Consider the following 27,317-nt stretch of genomic DNA (forward strand, 5'->3'; position numbering starts at 1 on the left):
TCCTAATTTCCTGGCCTCATTTCATACTGCCTTTTTCTGTTCTGTTTTGGTGTGTGTGCATGCATGTATGATGGGTGTGTGTGCATGTTCCTACATGTGGAAGCACATGGTGTGTATGGATGCAGGTAGAAGTCAGAGTGATGTATGTATACGTCTTCCCCAGTTCCTCTACACTGTCTATATTAGGATAAGCTGCCACCGTAATTGCTCAGAGAACCCATTTCTGTGTGAGTTGACTTTTGTTTTCAGTCACTTTTTTTATACATTGTTCCTTTGATTTAAATCCTATCAGTCTGAATTAACTACAGTCTGTTGCTTTAATTTATGGGAAACAATAACTCAGTTTACCTACCTTTAAAAATTATAGTACTTATATTATCTGCTTTATCTTTTTCTTTTGACAAATTTTAGAGAATGTAAGATGGAAATTGAAGACAAAAAACAAGAACTCGTTGAAATGGATCAGGCGCTTAAGGAGAGAAACTGGGAGCTAAAGCAGAGAGCAGCTCAGGTTGTTTTTTCCTAATTATATTTGAATAAAAATTTCTACCATGGGACAATTATGAAGGGTTTTAGAAGTCACCAATTTTTGTTTCTGGTTATAAATATTTGTAAAGTTAGAAATAAATAGATTTTTTAGTTTATAGTCCTCCAAATGCTGGCAGTGTAGATGCCTGGCTGAAAGTTCTTTACCATGAAACTTCAATTTAGCCTGACCAGTAAGTTTTGTGTGTAAGGGTTCGCTTGCTACCCTTTAGATTTTTTTAAATTCTGTATCAAAGAATATGCAGTTGAACATGTTGCTGTGACCTAAATGTTGGAGAAACAAAGCATTATTTAGCAGTTTTTATTCCAATTAAATTGAAACCTGAGTCATTTTCTCTTATTTTCCATTTTAACTTTCTATAATGTATAATACATATGGAATTCAAATCCTACTTGAAACAATGCTTTATTTGGGATAAACTTATCATTTGTTGATAAAAATACCTGTTGTAAAAGTATGTTCCAACCACACCAGTGTTTGCATTGTGATAAAATGGAACAACTAGCTTGATATTTCTTGTATTTAGGTTACACATTTGGATATGACCATTCGTGAGCACAGAGGAGAAATGGAACAAAAAATAATCAAGTTAGAGGGTACTCTGGAGAAATCAGAATTAGAACTTAAGGAATGCAACAAACAGGTAATTATCTTAAAATTTCATGTTTTAAATTGTTTAAAAATTAACACCATTAAAATCAGAGTGTTCTTGTTGTTTGTGATGACGCCTGTTGCTGTGCTGCCCAAATTGACCTTGAATTCCTGTGCCCAGTCACCCCACACATAACACTGTAGGACCCAGGGCAGCTTGGTACACACCTGCCATGACAGGCTCTATAGACCAACAGGAAGGTAGGCCTGAGTCTCAGTTTATCCTAAGGCAAACCTGGTTCCAAGAAAGATCACAAACTGAGACCACCCACCCTTCACCCAGTAACAGATTATCCAAAGAAAGTTCCTAAGTTGATGTCCCTTAGCCCAGCACACACCCATCTCCTGTTTGTCAAGGCATCCCTAGACAAATGTCAGCCCATCAGGGGTCCTGGACCTTAGAAATTCCTCTGCTCTTATAAAAACCCACCCCAACTCAGGGCTCTCTGATTGCACCAATACGTTGGGCATGCGGAGTCCGAGTTCACGAACTTGAGTAAGAGTAAAGGCTCTTTGCTTTTGCATATGGGACTCAGTCTCCTTGTTGGTTTTTGGGGGACTCTGCAGATCTCGGCATAACAATACTGAATATGGTTGTATTTTATAGAATGCACGTGATAGAAACACTGGATACGTTTATTAGTCTTGTGTATTCTACTTTACTATTCATTTTGTCAATATATGTATATACTTACCACAATATGTACATGTTTGATTAGCTATAAAATATTACTGGGAGGATTTATAAGTAATTCTAGAATCTAATTGAAAGAAATCATGTGGGAAGGAAGAACTGTGTTCTCTATATTTTTATCTTACATGTATATTTAAAATTATAAAGTGTTTTATTTGTTTAGTGTACTTATATAAAATACTGATAGAAACATTTGTTGATGGGAGGAAGTATGAGACTTATTCATAAAATAAGCCAAGGAATGCTAATATAAAAGGAATGGATAAAAAGAATTTTAAAAAATGAGAGACAATGGTACTTGTAGCCATAGGATAAGCCCATATTCTCATAAGCCTTAAATGAAGTTGGAGTATTTGATTCCTCATGTATGATAAGTCATCATTGGAAAAGAAACAGAGGGCTAGTATGTTTGTGTATCATCTACCCAGAAGGGGGCACTAGATTCCTTAGAACTGGAATTATGGTTGTGAGATGTCATGCAAAAGCAGAAAACTGTGCTCTGAACCACTGTGCCATCTCTTTAGTGTTATGATTTGTGGTGGCAGGTGACCCGAGGCTGCAGTGGTAGGAGACAGACAATTATGCCATGTGGCGAGAGCTTGGGCATAGAGTTTATTTAGTGAGTATTGGGAGCTTATAAGGGAAAGGGGTTATGGAGGCAGGGAGGGAGAGAAAGGGGGGGACAGAGAAAGAGAAAAGAAGAGGGAGGAAGAGGGAGGAAGGGAGAAGCAGAGGTTGCCTGATGTGAGGTGTCCTTCTATATATGTGTTGCTCTATATATATGGTTGATGAATACAGCTTTTTGGGCCAGTGGCTTAGAAGAGTAAAGCCAGGTGGGAAATCAGGAGCGAGCGAGCGAGCGAGCGAGCGAGAGAGAGAGAGAGAGAGAGAGAGAGATATGCCATGTAGATGCTGAAGGAGGCATACACTGGAACTTTACCCGGTAAACCACAGCCTCATGGCAATACACAGAATAATAGAAATGGAGCCGGGCATAGGTGGTGCACGCCTTTCATCCCAGCACTCGGGAGGCAGAGGCAGGCGGATCTCTGTGAGTTCGAAGCCAGCCTGGTGTACAGAGCTAGTTCTAGTGCAGGCTCCAAAGCTACAGAGAAACCCTGTCTTGAAAAATAAAAACAAACAAACAAACAAACAAACAAACAAAAGGATAATAGAAGTAGGTTAAATTAAGATGTAAGAGTTAGCTAGGAATACGTCTAAGCTACTGGCCAGACAGTGTTGTAATTAATATAGTTTCTGTATGATTATTCGGGTGTGGGAGGCTGAGAAACAAACGAGCAGTCTATGGATACAGCTTCCTCTTTAGAAGAACAGACAGAGAAAGAGGAAGGGAAATCAGCTTGCATCAGCGGGAAGGAGGAGATTGGGAGTGGGCGGATCTTGACTCTTAAGTGAACAGGGTGCTCAGGTGATAGGGCAGGCCAGCAGAATTATAATATTTAGCCCCAGAAAAATAATTTTAAAATTTTGATTTTAGGTATTTTTGTTGTTATTCTTATTTTTGCAACAGGGTCTTGCTGTGTAGTGTAAGCTAGCTTTGAATTTATTACCCTCCTGTTCCACTTCCAAACTGCTGTATTGTATGTGTGAACCTCCATGTTCTGCCTTCTTTTAGATATTTTGTACATAAGTGGCTGGTTTCACTTAGAACACAGCTAGGAGTAATTCTATTTTCTTAGTTGTGTTAATAATGATCATCTGCTTGAAATTCAGGTAGAAAGTTTAAATGAAAAGTTGCATAATGCCAAAGAACAGCTTCGGGAGAAGGAGTTTATAATGCTCCAGAATGAACAGGAGATAAGTCAGCTGAAAAAGGAAACGGAAAGAACACAACAAAGGATGAAAGAAATGGAAAATGTAAGTAAATTATTTTCACATAAGGGAAGAGTAATGAATATCTTTTAGATGCCCTGTTCTATTTATTTATTTATTTATTTTTAATACCTTGGTTTTAAAATACAGAAACTGCTCCAGCTTTTTAAAAGCTAATTATTTGTGCCAGATGCTATTAGTTCTTTTGATCTTTAAAAAGATTTTATATGTGAAGCATGATCATAATTAGTCTTAATAATAGAAACCTGGAGTCAGATATTAGGTAAGTTGAAAGATCAGAAACTTCTTGCCTCTACTAAATCTAAGACCTAAGGGGAGCTCTTGTCTCTCTGAATCCTCAGACTGAATTGGGCTGAGATCCTATTTCTACCTCCCTGGTGCTGGGATCAAAGGTTTGAGCCTCCCATGTGCTGGGGTCAAAGGCTGTTCCTCCCATGTGTTGGGGTCTAAGGCATGCTCCTCCCATGTGCTGTGGTCAAAGGCTATTCATCTTTTAGACCGGTTCAGTCTCCTGTAGCCCAGGTGAAAAATCTTTACAGGGTACAAGAACCCCACAGCAATCAAACAGTTTCATACTGTGAAATTTTCTCTCTGCCAAAATAATATTCACAATGTGTTTTGGGGGAGGCATGGGGAGTTTTATCATGAACTTTAGTTTGTCTAAGTGGAATTAGTAATAAAAACTCAGAGTCAGATATAGTGGTTAATGCTAAAGATCAGAGACACAGAGAGTCCAGCCATTAAGAGTTATTTTACCTGTACTGATGCTCAGACCAAAGGGGTGATCCTGTCCTCAGAGTCTCTTCTCAGACTGCTCCTGTCTCCTTCTACCTTATATTCCTCTCTCTGCCCAGCCATATCACTCCTGTCTCCACCTCCCTAGTGCTAGGATTAAAGGCGTGGGATCCCAAGTACTGGGATCACCGTTGTATGAGCTCTGTTTCTCTTGTGTAGCCCAGGGTAGCCTTGAAGTAACAGAGATCGATCCTTCTGCCTGTCTCCTGAGTCCTGGTATTAAAGGTGTGTGCCACTACTGCCTGGCCTCTAGAGGCTTAGCTCTGCCCTCAGATCTTCAGACAAGCTTTATTTGTTAAAACATAAACACAATATCACTACAGGGAGTATTTCAGATTTTGCGTTTCCAGATAAGAAATACGTAACCTGTCATTTACTAGGAGTTTAAGTAATTAGTAACATTTCAGAGGAAATAATAGCTGCAGTGATGTTTCACCTTCATAGAGAATCCACAACTCAGCTGTATAGATCAATTGTGAGTTTTAATTCTATATTTCATGGCAGTATTTACTTATTATTTATTTAGGAGTATGTACTCATGTTTGTGTAGGCCTGAAAACAGTCTTGAGTGTTATTCCTCAAGAGGTCATTTCTCAGGAGCAATCTACTTGTTGGTTTGATTTTTGTTCTTTTGAGACAGGGTCTTAGGTAGCTCAGACTAGTTTTGAACTCCCTGTGTAGTAGATGATGACCGTATGCTCTTTTCTGGTCTCCTTTTCCTACATTAGTAACATACTTGGTTTTATTTGTTAGTATACAGGCCCACTTTGGCCCTGCCCCTTGGGCACAGCCACCCCTCTGCTAGGGCACTGTTTGCAGGTGCGAGGCCCTTATAAGAGAAGCTCTGCCCACACCCAATCTATCTCTTCCTGCCTTCCTCTGTCTCTCCCCTTCTTCTTTCCTCCCACTTTCCCTTCCCTCCCACTTTCCCAATACATTCTTCCCAAACAAACTCCACATCTCTGCATTTTCTGTGACCATTAATCATTTATTTATTTATTTATTTATTTTAGATGTATTTATTTATTATGTCTTCAGTGTTCTGCCTGCATGTGTCCCTGCAGGCCAGAAGAGGGCACCAAATCTCACTACAGATGGTTACGAGCACATGTGGTTGCTGGGAATTGAACTCAGGACCTTTGAAAGAGCAGGCAAAGCTCTTAACCACTGAGCCATCTTTCCAGCCCCCCATTAATCATTTATAACCAACCCTTTTAAAATAAAGACAAACTTTTATAAACAATCATTTTGGGAGTTTGGGTATAGTTTTCTCCAAAGTGCTTCCTGCTTTTTGCGGGGGGGCAAAGTATTTTTTAGGGTTCATAAAAGATATTTCAGGGGGGTCTTACTCTGTCAAGCCACATTAGCCTGGGATGAATCCACAGGTTCTCATCTTCTGTGGAAACAAAAGCAAAACTCTTTTCCAAAGTAACACGTCCTTAGACTTAAATTTTGAAGTTAAAATACTTTTAAAATAAATATTTTGTTTTAGCTTATCAGCACATACAATGAAATGTCTCTATGTAGTTAGCTCATTCACAGTCAAAATATTCAAAGAAAACACAAAAATATACATAATTCAGACTTTTGTCTATTTCTTCTTTTTTTTTTTTGGCTTTGGTTTTGACTTTTTGAGACACGGTTTCTCTGTAGTTTGGGGGCCTGTTCTGGAACTAGCTCTTGTAGACCAGGCTGACCTCAAACTTACAGAGATCTGCCTACCTCTGCCTCTCTAGTGCTGCACCGCCTGGCTGTATTTTCCAACTTTACATGGCCTTTTTTATACTCTATTTCTTTTATTTTTATTTTTTAAATTTTTTTTTTCAGACAGGGTTTCTCTGTGTGTCTTTGGCTGTCCTGGATCTCACTCTGTAGACCAGGCTGTCTTTCTACTCACCAAGATCTGCCTGCTTTCGCCTCCCAAGTGCTGGAATTAAAGGCATGTGCCACCATACCCAACTACTCTATTTCTGTTTTTTTTTTTTTTTTTTTTTGTAAACCGTTTAGAGTTTATTTTTTGTCTGAATCTGTTTTTACTGTATATCTTTATCTTTTTCTGATCCCTTGAGTCTTTAATTTGCTAAATGATATGGGTTAGCAATGTGGCTTAGCATGTGTTGGTGCATTAAGGCTTTTAAAAATATTAACTTCTAGTAGGAGATGCTCATTTTATTGTAGTTTTATAAAGATAATTGTAGGGAAATTCTCTTTGAAAATAAAGAAGCAAATTGTAACTGTATACTTCATAACTATATATTTCATTTTGAAACTCACAACTGTTTTATGCTTTTCAGGTTATAAAAGAACAAGAAGAGTACATTGCTACCCAGTACAAGGAGGTCACTGATTTGGGGCAGGAACTGAGGCTGACCCAGGAGCAAATGCAGAACTTCCGTTCAGAACTGGTGGAGGCTCGTCGCCAAGAAGTCCAAGCACAGAGAGAAATAGAAAGACTCTCTGGCGAATTGGAGGATATAAAGCAACTCTCTAAAGAAAAGGTAATCCTATTCTAAATAGTTTATTTTACTGAAGAAGTTTTAAATTTTAACTCCTTTTTAACAGAAGGCAGATAGTAATGCCCATCACTGAACCGCCAGTGCTTAACCTTCGTATTTTGTACTGTGTTCCACACAGTGTGGTGTGTTTAAGCTTACCAAACTGTCTGCTTAGAAATGGCTAGAATAGTAGAACCAGGTGTGGCGGTCCACATTTGTAATCCCAGCATTTGGGCAGCGACTAGCAAAGGCTTCACTGTGGCGTGCTATCTAAAAAGTAGTTGCTTTCATGTTATGTACGCAAAGGCTTCACTGTGGCGTGCTATCTAAAAAGTAGTTGCTTTCATGTTATGTACATGCTACCACAGGTTTCTTAAAGCAAACGTTTAACTGTGTTATACTTAGATTTTAAATTATTTGTAATATAATATTTTATAATAAAAATCCTTCATAACTGAACTCTTGCTACTCTAGTTCTCAATCAATTGAGTTATTTAGCATGTTCAGATTTGCATGTGCTTGAACCTTCTTCTAAATAAAAACCTCATTTAGTTCTCTGTGATGAAAGTATATTAAAAATCAAGATTACTAATAAAAGGTTTATTTCCTTAGAAGTTAACAACTCATTTAAAGAGTATTTAGATTGATATACTTGGGTTAATTATTAGACCTTGAGAAAAGACTTTATTTTTATTCTGAAAGTCTTGTTAAGTTTTCTGCTTTCTCTTATGCTAACTAATTCATCATAGGTATATAGTTAAAAGATTTTTACTTTTAGTTTTTGTTAGGCTTAGTTATATTTTTATTCAAATTTCTGGATATTAGAGCAATTAAGCATATATAGGAAAACTTATTAGGAATATAACAGATATTTGGGTGTTTACATAAAAAGGGAAGATATCTACTTTTATCTCATTTTGGTCCTTTGTTGATAATTTCTGAGTTTAGTATAATTTGTTTTATTTGATAAGATAAACTCAGTTCTCAAAATGAGTTTAAATGGGAGATTGCTTAGATTGAAAGTTTTATAATATTTTAATCCAAACTAAATATAGATTCATGTTTATCTTTTGGTTTGGTTCAAACCTTGATTCTTTTTATGAATAATCTGATTTGAATCTTACTTAGTTTTTTTACATAAGCTATCCTCATATTCCATATTCTGTAGTTACTTTAGTCTCCTTCAAGAAAAAGGAGAATTAAAGCAGTAGAATGTCTGACTTTGTTGTTGTTTGTAGACGGAGACTGCTCTTTCCTTTTCCAGCCATCCAGACCCGAATAATCACACAGAAGCTATAGTAATTAAGATTAGTTTGTCCTACAGTTGTTGTTGGGGATTTTATAACAGTTTTTATTGGTTCTAATTGGATAGCAAAAGTTTGTAACTTTTGTTCAGTTGTTTAAAAACTTTTAACATAGTTCTTACTTTAAAATAGTTCCATACATATTTCATCAATGTTTCCCCTTACCCATGATGGATGCATATTTCAGAGACCCAGCTTAAATTCCCTGCATCTTTATGGTGGCTAACAACTGCCTAACCTGAGAAGGCTGTTATCTGCCAAAGTTAGCCTTTTATGGGTCTTTGTTTCACAGAAGGCATTGATTAGTGAACTTATATAGCAAATAATGTACTACTGCCTTCTTTTGGTCTTCTGTGAAATGTCTGTATTTTAAAGTGTACCATATAATAAGTTAGTCTGGTGAGCAGGAGAGATGACTCAGAGGTTAAGAGCTGGCTGCTCTTCCAAAAATCTTGACTTCAATTCCTAGCAACCACGCGGTGGCTCAGAGCCATCAATAGTGGGATCTGATGCCCTCTTCTGGCATAAAGTCAGTAGAGCACCTATATACATAAAACTTTAAAAAAATGCTTGGCACATGTGTTTACATAAAGACTAGCATGTTTCCATTAAGGCTTTAAACTTATTTTGCTATACTAAACCAAATAAGCTACCTCTATAATTTATATTCAACATGTCGTTTTTATTAAGGAAGCTCATGGAAATCGTTTGGCTGAAGAATTAGGGGCCTCTCAAGTACGTGAAGCTCATTTAGAAGCAAGAATGCAAACAGAAATAAAGAAATTATCCTTAGAAGTAGACTCTCTCAAAGAAGCTTATCATATGGAGGTAAAGAAAAATACAGTTTGTGTCAGTAGCCCCCACTGAAATGAATTGACCTACTAGGATGAAAGTATAAGTCTAGTTCTTGAAGTGTTCATTATAAATTAATATAGTGTGATCTTCATTTTAAGCTAAATACATACCTTGCATTTAATATCCTTTCAGCTAAAAGACTAATAATGTGCTCTAGAGTTAAGAGGTCTAGTTCTTGAAACATGCATCCTAAGTTTCAAGCCTGTTTTAGAACTGTATGACTTTGGATAAGCTATTTAATCCTCTCAGAGATGCATATAATGATAATAGCTATCTTATAGTACTGTTATAAGGAATAAATTAGTTACTATATGTTAAGTTCTTAGATTAGAGTCTTATCATTTTTGATTATAGAACTTGTGGAAAAACAAACTGGAAATTCTTTTTTTTTTTAATATTTATTTATTTATTTATTTATTTATTTATTTATTTATTATGTATACACTATTTTGTCTGTGTGCATGTCTGCAGCCAGAAGAGGGCACCAGACCTCATTACAGATGGTTGTGAGCCACCATGTGGTTGCCGGGAATTGAACTCAGGACCTTTGGAAGAGCAGGCAATGCTCTTAACCACTGAGCCATCTCTCCAGCCCCCTGGAAATTCTTAATTACAGACAAAAACCATTTTATGTGATGTAAAAATACTGTAAAATACTTTATAATTTCTAACCTCTGATCTGATAGTAAGTTTGAGGAGCAGTACTAGAACTGTTTTATTAATATGTTCTGAATCTTTATAAAAATTAACAGTATTATTAATTAGAATATTTTTATCTGTAGTGATATTTTGTTTATGTTTTAACAAATAAATCTTGCCTTTTTAAGATCAGTGTGCAGAGCTAAGTCACTAGAGGCCAGGCAGTGGTGGCACACACCTTTAATCCCAGGGCTCAGGAGACAGATGCAAAGGGATCTCTGTTAGTTCAGGGTTACCCTGAGCTACACAAGATTGAAGCTGTCTAAGAGAGAAACAGAGCTCACAGAAAGGTGATCTCAGCAGTTGGGATCACATGCTTTTAATCCCAGCACTAGGGAGGTGGAGACAGGAATGATATGGCCTGGCAGAGAGAGGAATATAAGGTGGGAGGAAGAAGGGGCTCAGGGCAGTCTGAGGTTTGGTGGAGACAGAGTTTGGAGTTGCAGTCTGAGGATATGATCGCTCCTTTGGTCTGGGCATTGGTAGAGGTAAGAACTCTCTGGTGTCTGCTGCTCCACTTCTCTGATCTTCAGCAATAACCCCTATATCTGACTCTGGGTTTTTATTATTAATTCCAACTAGAAATTGTGCTACATTTATCCTTTTAAAACATTTGAAAAGATTACCCCAAATCTTAATTTTTTTGACGATATTTATTGAGTTTGGTGCTAAAAAATAATTTTTCTGAAAAACAAAGGCTACAAATACATTTGTATTCAGCTTTTCTTTTTTCCTTGAAACAGTGTCTCATTATGTAGTTCTGGCTATACTGAAACTCACTTTGTAGACCAGGCTGGTCTTGAACTGAGATTTTCCTGTCTCTGCCTCCTGAGTGCTGGAATTAAAGAAGTGTCACCATACCGAGTTTTTGTTAGACACCTGGGGTAGGGGCAGAGAGACTTGTAACTTATGTCTTATTTAAGTGCATTTAGATTCAGATCTCTTTAAAAACATAATGCCTGCCAAATGAAACACAGTTTGAATCTTTTTGAAAACACACTTATGAGAAGTGTTTGTAACCCTTTATCTTCAGAGGCAACCATTAGTCCATTTTAGGTATTTGTCATTTACTGTTCATATTTTCTAGTCTGTTTTCTGTAGTTATCCATTTTAAACTATTAATGTTATAAGTACCTAAAATTAATTATAAACAGATAGTTCATAAAAAAATTGCTTAAAAAATAGTTCTAGGGGCAGGAGCTATGGCTCAGCTATAAATGCTGCTTTTACTGAGGATCCAGGTTTATTTCCCAGCACCCAACTAGCATAGCAGCTCACCACTCTCTATAACTCTAATTCTGAGGTAATCTGACACCATCTTCTGACCTCCACGGGCACCAGGCATACATGTAGCAAAATACTCATACACATAAAATTCATGGCGAACGCCTTTAATCCAACACTTGGGAGGCAGACAAAGGCGAATCAGTGAGTTCAAGGCCAGCCTGGTCTACAAAGGAGTTCTAGGACAGCCAGGAATGGTTACAGAGAGAAACCCTACCTCAAAAACCCAAATAGATAGATGACGGATGGATGGACAGACACAAGTAAATAAATATATGAAATGAAAAAATAATTAAGTGAATTTAGAGTTGGAGATGTGACGTAATTGCTCTTCAGATGACCCAGGTTGATTATCAGGACCCACATCAGTGACTCACAACCACCTGTAACTCCAGTGCCTGTACCTCTGATGCTTCTGGTTTTGCAACCATTTGTTACCCTAAATACGCAGGTAGATATAGACACACAGTCACACAAGTTAAAAATAAAATATTTTAAAAAGGGATTTTAGTGTTGTTAATATGTGGGGATAATAACATTTTAAAGTATGACAAATATATATAATTTGTATAAAATATTTTTTTTCTATTTGATTGTTAACAAAGATTTAGTTTTAAAGTGTGTCGAGAGGGCCGAATCAGGCACACTTGTACATACCTGTGATTGCATCATTCAAGAGAAACAGACACAAGATTATCCTTACCTACATAGCAAGGTCTTGATGCCTTTGTGTTGGGAGCAGTGAGACCCCAGATCTTGAATTTCTTGTAATCCCCTGATCTGAGTGCCTACAGCTGCTCTGAGCACGAGACCTCCAGGAGTTCCTGATGGCAGGAGAGTGGTTTCTGGTGGGTTTGGCTGGGGCGTGGCTATCTCTATATAAGCTGCCCCTGAACACAATAAAGGAGGCATTCTTGGGGAATTCAAGGATGACCCATGTCGCTGTCTCTCTATCTGTCTGTGTCTGTGTATTTTAACCTCCAGCCCCTTGCCTGAAGCTTGCGAACTGGGTGCCAGCGCACAGAGCGCAGACACGGGTTTACATGAGACCATGTGTCAAGAAACCCTAATAAATAAGTATATAAATAAAATGAGAAGATATACTATCACTTATTTATTTTGCATCCTGACTGCAGTTTTTTTCCTCCCAGTCTTTTCCCCTACCTCCCCTCTGTTGCCACTTCCCCAGTCCACTCCTCCATTTCTGTTCAGGAAAGGGCATATATACTATCACCATATTAGCTTTAAAAGGGATTACCAGTTTTTATTTTAATTTTGTATGTACAGTGTTTTGCCTGAATGTGTACTATGGTTATGCAGTGCCTGAAAAGGCCAGAGGAGGATGTTGGATGCCCTGAAACTGGTCCTCGGGGGAATGAACCAGTCTTCTGGAAGAGCAGCCAGCGCTCTTAATTGCCAAGGCATCACACTAGCTCTAGGAATTTCTAACTTAACACTGTTTTTTCTTTCTTTAAAAAAATGTTTAGCCAACCCAAAATTAAGGTTTCAGATTTGTCAGAAAAATCATTTAGTAATTGCAAAATTAATTTGGAGTGAGAATGATTTTGTTAGTTTATATTATTTGCCAAGCATGATTTCACTTGCTACCTGGAGAAACAGCTGAAACAATGAGTCATTGCCCTTAACAACCTGCTGACTACTGCATATGCGCCTGTAAAATCTTACTTGCTTGACCACCCCACCTTGTGGTTTTAGAGTATAAAATAAGAATGCAAACCTAAACCCAGAACCAAGGCGTGTCAGGAGCTACCTGGCTTTGGTGACATCTCTGCTTTTCCGCTCTTATTGCAGTCAGTGTTTATTCCAGAATGATTCCTGCAAAGGTAGTGTTTATGGAGCAGAAACTGCTGTGTTTTAAAAGATCATATCCATTTTACTACAAGACAGTTTTACTTAAATCAGGACTATCCAACAAAAATATGTTGTTCGTAACAAATTCTCAGCTGTTCAATTTTACCAGTAAAGACTTGGGAGCCAGATTCTGGGATAAAAGGCTGCTAGCTCAGTGAGGGAGAGAAAGTACCCATCTGACCTTCATCCTCTGCCATTGTCCCGGAAGCCCTCTCCTCCTCTGCTGCCTCCAGTCCTCCTCCTCAAACTGAGTGCCCCTCACTTCTACTTCCTCTGCCTTTATCTGTCTTCCTGGCTCCTTCTTACTTAACTCTATGGTTTTTTCTTAATAATCCTACATTCACTTCCTCCCAGCTGGTTGCTTGCTCCTCTTCTTGACCTATCATTGTCTTTATTTAATCCTGTTTACAACATTCAAGTAGAAAACTCTTGGATTAAAGGTGTGTGCTAGGGTTGAGCCACACCACAACTAAAACAGGTTTTTTTTTTTTTTTTCCAGTACATAGTGCTATCTTGGGTTCACAGCATGACCACATATCCTATAACAAAAATATCCTGTTAGTTATTCATAATTTTAATTCTGGTGTGTCAATTAATTTAGGATACACATTAAAAGTCATGAGAAATTTGTTTTGTAATACATAGGGCAATGACAGCTATTCATTAGCAGCCTTTTTAAGATAAACTATTACATCTGCCCTTTCTCCCTGTCTTAGTTATGGTTACTATTGCTATGATGAAACACCATAACCAAGAGCAAGATGGAGAGGAAAGGATTTGTTTGGCTTACAGGAACTCAAACAGCACGGGAACCTGGAGGCAGGAACTGATGTAGAGGTCATGGAAGGGTGTAGTTTTCTGGCTTGCTCCCTGTGACTTGCCCCAGGAACAATGGGCTGGGCCCCCACATCAATCACTAATTAAGAAAATACCCTACAGACTTTTCTATAGCCTGGTCTAATGGAGGCATTTTCTTAATTGAGGCTCCCTCTTCTCCAGTGACTCTAACTTGTGTCAAGTTGACATAAAGTTAGCCAACACACTTCTTGATTCTGGAGATCACTTTTGTTCCACAGATGTACATTTTGGGATTCTCCAAATACTCCATCAGCTGTGTCTTGTCCTCAGACAATACCTAGTTGGCATATGATAACCTGACCTATTGTCCAAGCAGGTTATAGAGATCTGATCCAATCCTATTCTTGCCTCCCTTTCCCACAGTGTAGCCTGGGCACACTTCTGCACAAAACTCATCTTGCTGTTCTCAGCATCATCTTTGTTGTCGTTGTTATTTGTTTGTTTTATTTTCAAGACAGGTTTTCTCTGTAGCTTTGCAGCCTATCCTTGAACTTGCTCTATAGATTAGACTGACCTCGAACTCACAGAGCTCTCTGAGTCTGCCTGTCTCTGACTCCCAAATGCTGGAATTAAAAGGGTGTGCCACCACTGCCTGACGATATCATCCATTTTTAATTTGCTCCCTGGTGTTCAACACCACCATCATTATGAAGCCAGAGATGTTTCACTTTGTCTCTTGTTTTTCTTTCTTTCTTCCTTTCTTTTTCTCTTTCTTTCTTTCTCTCTTTCTTTCTTTTTTTCTTCTTTTTTTTTCATTTGGTTTGGCTTTAGCTGTTTGTTATTTGAGCCAGAGTCTCTCTGTATAAGCCCTGGATGTCCTGAAACTCACTACGTGGTCAATGTTGTCCTGGAACTCAAAGAGATCCACCTGCCTCTGCAAGACATGTGCCACCACACCCAATCCAATGTCCAGTAATTGTTCAGATTTCTCCAGTTGTCTAAAAAAATTCATTATAGTTTATTTAGGTAAATCATAATCCAAATTTGGTATATGTTTAACTGTTAAGTGAATGTAAGAATGTGTTCTTTTCTCTTTTCTCTTTGAATATTAGTGTCAAATCAGATGTTTATAGCTATAAATTTGATCTCTTAAGAAAAATAATAGTGGCAACTATTAGAATGTTGTTGAAACAACTTCACTCTATTTTCTTTTTACACTTTTGGGACTTAAAGATGATTTCACATCAAGAGAATCATGCAAAGTGGAAGGTTTCTGCTGATTCTCAGAAGACGTCTGTTCAACAGCTAAATGAACAACTAGAGAAAGCAAAACTAGAATTAGAAGAAGCTCAGGATACAGTAAGCAATTTGCATCAACAAGTTCAAGACAGGAATGAAGTCATCGAAGCTGCAAATGAAGCATTGCTTATTAAAGTAAGTAAACATAAAAGTAATGAAATAACATTGGTGAACAGTAGATTATTTTTCTTGTTCTTCTCTCTTATAGAGGTCTTCATGATGTATTATTGACTTGAAACAAAATACCTCTTCTTTAAAAGACAAAAATGAGATGTTGTTAGTATGATATGCATCATATTACCCCAAAATAATTTTCATATGTTAAATATAAACACTTCCATTTATAACATTTACTATAGTGGGTTTTATACCTGATGTGCCTTAAAAAAATTTTGAAGCATTTTTTAAAATCAGTAAAGTTCCTTTGAAAATTATAAAATAAAAATATAACATTATATTCAGAACTTCTTTTATACTGGGTTTAAATACAGATGTTTTAAAATGACTTAGGCTGTCTTTTCATCTGTTTTGATTATGGCAGTTTGGAGTTTGAAATTAACAGTATGGATATTTAAGTACTCATTTAAAACTGCTAATGAAGTAAAGTTATCATTGAAACCTTTACAAAAGAATAAAATAGTAGCAAAGTAGAAGTTACTAAAAAAGAAATAAAACTAACAATACCTTATATATATTTCTAGTTCTGTACTTAGTTGAGTCATTCTTTTATAGTACAGTTTATATTTATAGTATTATGTACATATGAATAGACATGATCTAAAATTATATTTAGGACCTGGTAACACAGCTCAGTGTCATAGTTTGTGCTTAGCATGTAGGATGCTCTGGATTCAGTATACTGCATTAATAGAATGTGTAGGCTAAACATTATGTATGTGTATGTTTGCATGTGTATGTATGTTTGGCCAGGCAGTTGGGAAGCATGCCTTTAATCCCAGCACATGGGAGGCAGACAGGTGGATCTCTGAGTTCAAGACCAGACTGGTGTACAGATTGAGTTCCCAGACAATCAGAACGCAGAGAAATTCTGTATTGAAAAACAAGCAAACAAAAAAGAATGAGCACTATTGGTGCTTTTATTAAGATGATATTCCTACTGCTGGGGTTATAGCTCAGCGATAGAACATTTGGCCAGCATGCATCATGTATGAAGTCCTAGGTTGAGCGTCTGGTCAAGCCACTTTTTTTTAGTGTTCTGGAAGTTTATAAAATTTGCACAAAATTAAAGATCTTCATTGTAAAAAGAAAAACCTTCAAATATTATAATAGTCTACATTGTATCCCTAGTTAGTGTAATTATTTTGCTTACTCACTAATTACTCTCCATGAAATTAGTGCAATTTGATTGCTGGTGGCAACCATTCACATTTTAAGTTTGGGTATTTATGAAACTGCCAAAATATTGATTGAATGGTAGCATTAATTTAAAAAGAGAAGCAGTTCATGTCTACAGAGTGTGTTCCAGGACAGCCAGGGCTACACAGAGAAACCCTGTCTTGGAGAGAGAGAGAGAGAGAGAGAGAGAGAGAGAGAGAGAGAGAGAGAGAGAGAGAGAGAGAGAGAGAGAGAGAGAGAGATTATGTTTTACCTCTGAGCATTCTAGCTGCATATATATGTGCACACCATGTGCATACAGTGCTCACAGAGGCCAGAGACAGAAACAGATTCCCCAAACTGGAGTCATCAATGATTGTAAACCTTCTTGTGGGTACTACAAACCAAAGAAGTTCTTCCGCAAGAGCAGCAAGTGTTCTTACCTGCTGAACCATCTTACCTGCTGAACCATCTTTTCACCCATCTGAATAGTAGCTGTTCTTGAATAAGCCATAGATAAAGAAATCTTAGAGAATGTGTTGTAATTAGTTAATGTAGCTAATGTAGAGTGATAACTAGTTTTAAAACAGAATTTCTTTCATGGTTGACATAGCTCTCAAAGTCAATCCTAGCTAGCTTTAATGTAAAGAGTACAAAAGAGGAAAAATAAAGGCTGCTAATCTAAGAATTTCGAAGGTGTAACTGTAGCAATTAGAAGTAGGTGTAAGTTGTTGTGGGAATGTAGCTCAGTGGGAAGAGTGTTTGTATAGCGTGCACAAAAGCCCTGTCTTTGATCCTGAGCACCACTTAAAACCAGGTGAACTGGTGTACACCTGTAGTTCCTGCACTTGGGAAATCCAGCTCTAAGATTAAAATCTTTAACATTAAAATATTCTATGTGGGGCTGGAGAGATGGCTCAGTGGTTAAGAGCATTGCCTGCTCTTCCAAAGGTCCTGAGTTCAATTCCCAGCAACCACATGGTGGCTCACAACCATCTGCAATAAGGTCTGGTGCCCTCTTCTGGCCTTTGGCATACACACAGATAGACTATTGTATAAATAATAAATAAATATTTAAAAAAATATTCTATGTGGGAAATCTAGTTTTTATGAAATTAGAATATTGGAAGCAATTTTCAGATGAAAATATATAATTCTTTCTAAATGGCAGCTATCTTTAGCAGTAGAAGGTTTGAAAAACACTTGTAAATTTCTCATGAGTTTCCATACTGAGACAAAGGCTCATCAAGGTGACTTTTTGTTTTTTGCTTTTTTTCAAGACAGGGTTTCTCTGTAACTTTGGAGCCTGTCCTGGTACTCACTTGGTAGACCAGCCTAGCCTCGAACTCATGGAGATCTACCTGTCTGTGCCTCACGAGTGCTGTGATTAAAGGCATGCGCCACCACTGGCTGGCCCAAGATGACTTCTAAGAACCTATGATTTTATAGTAGTTTATTAAACAGAAATATATTGAGTATGTATTATGTACTGATTTTTCTACAGGAATCGGAATTAACCAGATTGCAAGCCAAAATTTCGGGACATGAAAAGACAGAAGACCCCAAGTTTCTCCCAGCTTCATTTACAGCTCTAACAGAAATTATGCCTGATAGTCAAGATCCTAAGTTTGCCAAACATTCTCAGATATCATTCTTCAAATGCAGAAAACTGCGTCGCTCTATTAGTGCCAGTGACCTTAGTTTTAAAAGTCATGGCAACGAAGATCTCTCTGAAGAATTGCTACAGGACTTAAATAAAATGCAATTAGAACAGCCCTCAGCATCAGGAGGTGGTCGTAAAGCCCTAGCTTTCAACCGTTCAGATTCCTCTAAACCTCTCCCATATAACCTGGAAGATGATAGTTCTGAAAGTAATGACTTTAGTACTCTTAGTGGAATGCTAAGATATATAAACAAAGAAGTGAGATTGTTAAAAAAGTCTTCTCCGCAGACAGCTGCTGGTTTAACTCAGGTATGTATTTCACACATTACCAGATAAGTTATTTGTACCAGGCATATTGTTGCATACCTGTGATCCCAGCACTTAGGAGAGAGAAGAAGGAGAATTGTTGGGTTCAAGATCTTCATGGGGCGGTGGAGGGGAGAAAAGGTAATATTTTTTCTTCAATGGATATTATTTTATTACTTGAGGGAAAAAAATCCCATATAGGGTTTGGAGAGATGGCTCAGGGTTAAGAGCACTGACTGTTCTTCCAGAGGTCCTGAGGTCAGTTCCCAGCAACCACATGGTAGCTCACAACCATCAGATGCGCTCCTCTGGCCTGCAAGCATACATGCAGAAAACACTATATACATAATAAAAATTTTTTTTTTAAAAAAATCCATATAGATTGATCCTCTCTCATCCAAAGTGTTTGAGACCAGAAGTTTCAGGCTTCCTCAGATTGGAGATATTTGCATAGTATCTGGGAGATATTAATGAGCAAGTGAGTTTCTGAAGATGAAGTTTAGAATTTATTTATCATTAACAGATAGATGATATTTAAAGCCATAATGCTGGGTTAAACCAGTGGGATAAATTGAGACAGAAACAGTCATTTCCTAAGTATTTTGCTCTAAGGAAGTGTTCAAGAATTGAAGATTCTAGGATGGAAATGTAATTCGGTTGATAGGGTATCTGCCTAGTATGACCGAAGTCCTAGGTTCACTCTCCGGCTCTGTGTACACTGGGCATTCATTCACCTTTATAGGATTATTAGATGGTAGTACATAATAATATTATATATTATTGTTATAGGATTATTCCTGGCACCTGGGAGCTGCTAGGGCCAGAGTTTATGGTTGTCCTAGGTTACTGAGTAAGTTCCAGGCCATCCTTAGCTACAGGAGATATTGTTCAAAAACAAAACAAAATAAAATAAACAACAAACCATCCAACCAAACAAAAACAACTTGGGAGGCAGAAGCAAGGTGTATCTCTGAGTTCCAGGACAACCAGGACTAGATAGTAAAACCCCCACCCCCAACCATCTGAAGGAGGGAGGGAGAGAAAATTCAAGATTCAATATGGTTAACTGGAAAACAATTCTTTTATGAAATAGAAGAAAAAAATAAAAGTACAAAATTGTTCACAAGCCTTACTGGAAACAAAACATGTTAAGGAGATCAGGAGGCCAGGCTGTGTGAGTATGAAAACAGTGGCGGGAGAGAAATTTCTTTATTGATTGTCTCTGTGAAAACAACTTTTTCTATCTAAATCAGGGTAAGGTAATGGAAGTTTGAGGGTTTTGTTTTGTTTTTTGCTTTGTTTTGATTTGTTTTTGACTATCTGTCTAGGCAGCCTGGCTGGGCTCCAACCCCCAGAGATCCCAAATGATAATTAGTGCTACAGATACACAAGACTGGTTTTGGTAAAAATAATGATATTTTATACAGGATAAATCTGACCCCAAAATGATAAATTTGTAATTATAACATATAGTATTGACTATATACAAGGTACTATTCTAAATTCTTAATATAAACTCAATCCTTCAAACAACCCTGTGATATATACTATTATATCAGTAATAGTAACTAATACTGCTTAGTATTTCTTCTATTGTAGTGATATTATTATCTCCATCGTATCAATGAAAGTCTGAGTCCCTGCTCTTACCCACTGTGCTCTATTGAGAATATTAGTGAATAGTGATCCTACATGTTCTGGCCTTGACACTGCTTTCTCAGATGGGGTTCAGAGAGAACTTCAGCTGGGTTTGGTGATCCATAACTTTAATTCCAGCACTGGGAAGACAGAGGCAGGTGGATTTCTCTGAATTAAAGGCAGCCTGAGCTACATAGTAAGACAGTGTAGAAAGAGACAGGGGAGAGGCAGACACTTGAAAATACTGTACAACTAATAAAATTATTTCTTATTCTGTACACCATTAAACTGTACACATGTACTTTTATGTCATCTTACCTATTCAATTGTCATGAAAGTTTGGTGCCAAATTAAAATATTCAAAATACTATAGCTGTTTTTTTAAATTAGTTTTTTCAAGATAGGATTTCTTTGTGTAGCCCTGGCTGGCCTGGAACTCACAGAGATCTGTCTGCCTTTGCCTCCCAAGTGCTGGGATTAAAGCTGTGCGCCCCACCACCCAAGTGCCAGTTCTTAAATTTAGAATTGGATTCATAAACCCTAATGTTGAGTTCTGTACTCAGATGTTTTGTTTGTTGTAAATGATGTTCTACTGAGTTTTAATGCATTAACCACGTACTTAGAACTTTATACTCATGTAGTTCAGGAGGCTTGATTGCTTTGACTGTGTTGTTTTAATGGATTTTCTCTAATTCACCATACATATATTGTGCCTTAATCTTAAGAGTAACTGAAGACATCTTCTCAATACTTTTTCTTAAGGGCCTGTGTCTTTTCTTACCTAATTTACTGTTACCTTTCTTTTAAAAAGAAAGTAAGAAGATTCATAGCTAAGATTGTTAATTGTTGAATGAAATTTTGAAATCATTGTTTATTATTTAGTCATTTACATATGTTGAATTAATAAATGCTTACTGGTTTATAAAATGTTACATAAGAAATTTTTCAATTAGGATACAGAGCCTTGATCTACAGGCTAGTTCTGATTCTCAGTTTATTTTGCGTACTGTTAAGTATGCATTACACTAATTTCCAGTTTAAAAGCAGGATTTTAAAATTCTCTTATCCTAGGGAAACTTAAAGTATAGTTATAACAAAACCTGGTATGCCAGACTGATAGAAAAATAATTTATTCGATTAGAGATGGGTTGCTTTCAGTTTTGTTTTTCTGTTTCATGGATGGTTACCCACACAGTCTAGGGCAGCACTGGGTTCATGACTGAAGACATTGCGTAGACGTTTATGGCACCACAGTAAAGAGAACCCACAGAACGTTTTGTCCTGACTGCCATTCTTTACTCTTTATTGCTACACTTAATTCCCTTTATCTTTCATGTTCAGATTTAATACGCACTGCTTGATACATCAGTTTCGTTTTGTTATGTATAGCGAATGCCTTACTGTCAAATGTTTAGTTTGAAGAGGGCACGAGACACTAGATTTGTTTTCTAGCTATGGTGAGAGAATATCATCTTAAAGCACAGTTAGCACAACTGAGCAAACCTTAAATGTGCACACAAAAAAGTATTTAATAAATATTAACTTTCTTTCTTGTGTTACAGCCTAAATACTGATTTTTCCTGTGGTTAGCAGTCTGTTTCCTAGGTTGGAAATCCAGTTCATAGGAAAGCCTCCACATAGGAATGTTAAATCAGGCTCCTGTCTCTGACAAAAACTCAACTAAAAAAAAATAACCCCAAAACAAGCAAACAAACAAAAGAAGTTTTACATATGGAAAACTCTGAACACATTCAGGTTGTTCAGAGACCTCATGATAAGAGCTCCTGTTCTGGGCCTGGAGAGAGGGCTCAGAGTACCCGCGGTTCAGAGCTGACAGTTTGAGGGACTCTGATGGCCGTCTGCCTCTGTAGACCTGCTCTCACATGTAGCACACACTTACACAGGTAATTATAACTGACGCCCTCCTGTTTTGACTAGTCATGGTTACACAATTTCATGATCCCACTAAGGCAAGAAGAGCACAAATTGAAAGCTAACCTGAGCACAGTACTCTCTCTGCCGGAAAAAAAAAAAAAAAAAAAACAAGCTTCCCATTCTAATTTTGTTTTGGACTACAGCAAAGGAAATTTATTAAGAGCTCTATTAGGAACTTATAAAATATTACTCATGTCCATCCTATTTCCAAAAAGGGCAGTAAAGAGCTCACAAAAAGTGATTGTGAGAAATGACAAAATGAGCTAAAAGGGAAACAAAGATAGGAAACATATGAGACCATGACAATATTTTCCAATTCAAGGTATGATAAGATTTGACCCATTTTTTAAACTCTCTTTTGTCGACTGAGATTTCTGTTCTGCCCAGTTCCCACAGTTGTTAAGTCCCAAAGGAATCACACAGAGGTCTACATTAGTTATAAACTGATTGGCCCATTAGCTCAGGCTCTTTATTAACTCTTATAACTTATATTAGCCCATTATTCTTGTCTATGCTAGCCATGTGGCTCAGTATCTTATTCAGCAAGGCAGTCACATCTTGCTTCTTCTGTGGCTGGGCCAGGACTGCAGAGGAATGGGCTTCCTTCTTCCCAGAATTCTCCTGTTCTCATTGCCTTGCCTCTACTTCCTGCCTGGCTACTGACCAATCAGCATTTTATTTAAAAATATAATTGACAGAATACAGACAGTTGTCCCACACTACTCCTCAGTCTTCATCTGTCTTTCTTCTTTCCTGTGCTGTGTTGCTTTACCTGCAGGTATCTCTCTGTCGGCTTCATTTCTCCTGTGTTCATATCACTGGTTGCCTTCCTTTACTGTGTGCGTTAATCTAGACCATAATGAGATGTTATCTCTAATTGTGTGTGTGTGTGTCTTGGTATGGCTTTATGCACAGGTGAGTACAGGTGTCTTCAGAGTCTAGAAGAAAGCATGGGATCCCCTGGATGTGGGGTTACAGGCACTTGTGACCTGGGTGTCCTGAAATGGAAAGGACTACTCACCTGCTGAGCCTCTCTCCAGCCCTGCATCTAATTTTCATGCCTCCCAGCTGGAGTTTAAAACGTGGTTTAACCGTATGCTCCTATATTAGCATTACCAGAATTACTTGCTTTTTAATAACCATGTGATATATTACTGACATTTTCTGATTTTTTTAATTGGTTAATATTTCCAGCTTTATCTTTAAATTATGTGCTTGAATGTTATGGTAGATTTTAATGCTAAGTAATTATAATTTTAATATTCATAATATTAATCTATTTTGCGTTCTAGGGAGGAAAATTGTAATTAAAAGAAGATGTCTATGTCATGAAAAATGGAATTGGTACTGTACTGGTTTTTATATATAGTGCATATTTCATAGAAGCTGTTATTTTGTTATTTTTTTGAATAAATTTTATTTTTAATATTTTAAAAGAAATCTTTCTAAGATATAATTATATTTTTAATGAAATTAATTAATTTATTATTTTTGGTGAAAATTGCTGGTTTCCTTGTCTTTGCCTTTTACATAAAGATAATGGCTAAAATACCTAATAAGTAAATTTAGTGTTTGTATTTTTAGCCATGCTGCTGAATTATCTGCTGTTTTGTAATGTTTACTTCTTAAGTTAGTAATATGAATTCACTCACTTAATAAGTTCTTCAGACTTGTTGGTTGTTTGATGTTTATCAGGAACTTTATATTTAATTATCAAAACAGCCCTATGAAGTAGAAACATTCTCATTTCTGTTTTCAGATAGAATCATTTTAGATGGTAGAATTACATGTTCTAAAGAAAGTTAATCAGTGCAAGTGTTAAGAGATAGTTAGTGACTCTATTTATACATGGTTAGCACGAAGAACTAGACATTGAAGCCCTTAGTATGTGTCATTAGTCATGTGGGTGCTGGGAGTCAAACCTGAATAACACCGAGTGAGAAAGTCTGGAACCAAAAAGTATATTTGAAAGTTTAGAACACCCAGGATGAGAATAACAGAAACGGTACCCATTGTCAATGACAGAAAGATTAGCTAACTTAAAGACGGTTAAAGAGCAAAGAGCCTATCTGAAGAACCAGAGGAAAAAAATCTTAGCATAAATATGAAAAGAGCATATATAATGTTTGGAGAGCATTAAGGTTAAGAAGAGAAATGGGATGGAAAAGTAGAGTTATAGCTGAAAATACCTCAAATTTAGTGAAAATAAATTAGAACCTATAGACATAAATTCAGTAAAGCTTTAGTAGAACAAACACATACACACAATCCTACTTAGTGGTATAATAGTAAAATCCTGAAAACCAAGTCTCATGTAGGAAGATAGCAATCCAAAAGAGACAGATTTCTAATTATTAATTATAAATAATTTGATTTTTTGACAGTGTCTTATTATACATTATTATGTAGCCCTGGCTGGCCTAGCACTTCCCATGTAGGCCAGGTTGGACTTGAACCAACAGAAATGCTATGTATATGTACACTCTTGACACAGAGGAAGAAATCTTACAATTATTTATGGTTTATTGCTAATAAGCAGCTAAATTTGTGAAATGGAGCTCAAATTGTAGTAGTGTGCTACTGTAAAAGTAGATTTTTAGCTGTAAGTGCTTGTACTAGGTTTTAAAAAAGTTTATAATCAGTGATCCAAGTTTCTATCTTAAGAATCTAGAAAATCAAGCCAAATTAAATCTAAAACCAATTCAAGGAAAGGACAAGTAAAGATAGTAACAGAAGAGGTGCTGGTGCGCAGTCCTGCGGAGCGAGGACTCAGCAGACATCACGTCGTCACGTGTGAGGTGCTAGGGATCACGTGCTATCATTGAGGCAGTGCCATCCTGTGTCAGGAGTGTGGGCTCTGGACCAATTTGGAGCCTGGCTCTGCCATTAAGTTTCTGTGTCACTCTAAATAGGTCATTTAATTCTTCTGTGCTTCACCCCACAACTACATAATATAATGATGGTATCTAACTCAAATGGTCGTTATGAGTATTGAGTAAATCATTATACTTATAACAGTGGTTTTCAACCTCTGGGTTGCAAATCCTTTGGGAATTGAATGACCTTTCCAGAGGGGTTGCCTAAGACCACTGGAAAAATGCAGGTATTTACATTATGATTCATAACAGCAAAATTACAGTTATGGAGCAGTAATGAAAATAATTTTATGGTTGGGGATCACTAGAACATGATGACCTGTATTAAGGGGTCACAGCATTAGGAAGGTTGAGAAACACTGACTTAGAGTAACAGCTGGTATTTAGTAAATGAGTAGGAAATCTCTCCCTTTTACTGTTCTGTAAGATTTCTGTTCTTTAGTTATGTGAAGAAACTACTGAACTTATCAACTGCCCTGGTTTTTCTCTCCTTCAACACTGATACTGTTGCTTTTTGGTACAGAAAACATTAGGTATGTTAGCATGCACCTGTAACCCCATTTCTGCAGAGCTTAGGCAAAAAGATAATGAGTTCTAGACCAGCCCTGGCTACACAGTGAAACTGTTTCAGAAAAAAATAATAAATAAATAAAAAGAACATTACTACTGGAGCTGGAGAGATGGCTCAGTGGTTAAGAGCATTGCCTGCTCTTCCAAAGGTTCTGAGTTCAATTCCCAGCAACAGCATGGAGCTCACAACCATCTGTAGTGAGGTCTAGTGCCCTCTTCTGGCCTGCAGACATACATACAGATAGACTATTGTATACATAATAAATAAATATAAAAAATTAAGAGTTTCATACATGAGTATTATATTTACATCACTTCTGTCCATCCTTTTCCTTTCTCCAATTTCTGCCACATACCCTACTCCCCCACCTCAAATTCATGACTTCTTTTTTATTACTGTTAACTGTCATCTATGTGTCTATGTATATATGCTTATACATAAATGCCTCAACCTACTGTTTAGTATTGCTCATAATTACATGTGTTTAGGGCTGACCGTACCCACAGATAAATCTGGCTCTCTCCGCTCCTCAAGGACATTTCTTTTTGCACCAGGTAGAAACTATGACAGAGATCCACAGTTGGTAAATACAAAGAACATGTGACCGTGGGATGTCCAACCACAGCTGGTTTATCTGCAATGCAATCCCTGCACCAAAAGCTCAGGGATCGTCATAGGGGATGGTGGAAAGGTTGTTAAAAGCCAGAGAACCAAGAAGCCTGCTGTGAGTAGTTCCTTCTAGTTCTGACAGCGAGGCGAGACCCATGAAATCTCAATGGTGATGATGACAATACCAGCCAGTATGCCAACAAGGTTCCACCTCTAGATGAAGGGCCAAAGTCAATCATTGGATGCTCAGAGAGGAAGAATCAGTTCTCCAGGGATAACCTTCCTGATAGGTAACCTGTGTTCTTAATCCTTTGTTGCTTCCTCTAAGATAAGAAACTTAAGCAAAACCTCTTGCCTTTTTTCTACTATGCGAAGGACACATCAAGAAGTACTGTCTGAACCAGAAAGTATACTTTCAGTCTTAAACTTTCCAACTTCCAGTACTGTGGGAAAAACATTTCTGTGTCTATAAGCCTTCCAGTTTGTGGTATTTTATAACAGCGAGAATGGACTAAAACATCTATATTAAATGTCTAATCACTCCAAAACAAAAGAATAACAACAAAAAATCTTTTCCTTAGTCTTCTATCTAGTCTAGCTACCCATCTTGTCATACTTTGAATGGCCCAGCTTCTTTTTATTTTTTAAAAAATTTATTTAACTTTATTTTATATGCATTTGTATAAAGGTGTCAGATTCCCTGGCAGCTGTGGTGATGACGTTGATTCGCGGGTGCAGAGTAGGAGAACCAGGCTGGGACATCCCTTAGGGGACTGAGCTGAAAAACCTTGCTGAGACGCTCCCCAGGGGGCCTCAGCAAGGTGTCTCAGCAGAACAGAGGAACCTTACTAGGACCTTCTTAAGGGGGCTGAGCAAGGCCAGCGGAGGAAAAGAGGAAATTGCTACGTTTCTGCAGGGGGCTTCCCTTTAACAGAGTGTTAGCAGAAGAAACATCTTGGGCTGGAGAAGAAGCAGATAGCTCTACGAGAAACAGAGAACTCAGCTGTAGCGGCTCTCCAGGAGAAGAGCAGGATCCCTCTATCCTTCGGGGAGACCATCCGCCACCGCACCACAGCTTCAGATAGCCTGGCTTTCCCATAGTCAGGACACCTTTCCTCCAGGGCTGTCTCCTTGTGGTTCCACCCCTCCAGAGCTGTCCTATTGCAGTTTTACCCCCTCTCCCAGAGCTGTCCTATTGCGGCTGTACCCCCACCCCAGAGCTGTCGTATTTCTGTTT

At 37.5% G+C, this 27,317-nt stretch overlaps 1 protein-coding gene across 7 annotated transcripts in view; it reads left to right on the top strand.

Annotated features, from left to right (window-relative positions):
• Ccdc18 (coiled-coil domain containing 18) overlaps positions 1–23,683 on the top strand; it is a 111,229-nt gene extending 87,546 nt beyond the window's left edge. For 5 of the 7 annotated variants that reach the window (XM_050155715.1, XM_050155719.1, XM_050155716.1 and 2 more), the window contains 7 exons: positions 412–511; positions 1,074–1,190; positions 3,627–3,770; positions 6,836–7,039; positions 9,031–9,168; positions 15,082–15,282; positions 17,987–23,310. In XM_050155715.1, the coding sequence (XP_050011672.1) occupies positions 412–511; positions 1,074–1,190; positions 3,627–3,770; positions 6,836–7,039; positions 9,031–9,168; positions 15,082–15,282; positions 17,987–18,481 (1,399 nt within the window). In that variant the 3' untranslated portion in view covers positions 18,482–23,310. The other 2 variants (XM_050155718.1, XM_050155721.1) reach the window with 2 other exon arrangements.
• Positions 23,684–27,317: the final 3,634 nt, after the last annotated feature.

This window comes from Alexandromys fortis, unplaced genomic scaffold (genome assembly GCF_014885135.2).
Source record: "Alexandromys fortis isolate MF-2015 unplaced genomic scaffold, M_Fortis_MF-2015_v1.1 scaffold_87, whole genome shotgun sequence".
Lineage (NCBI taxonomy): Eukaryota > Metazoa > Chordata > Mammalia > Rodentia > Cricetidae > Alexandromys > Alexandromys fortis.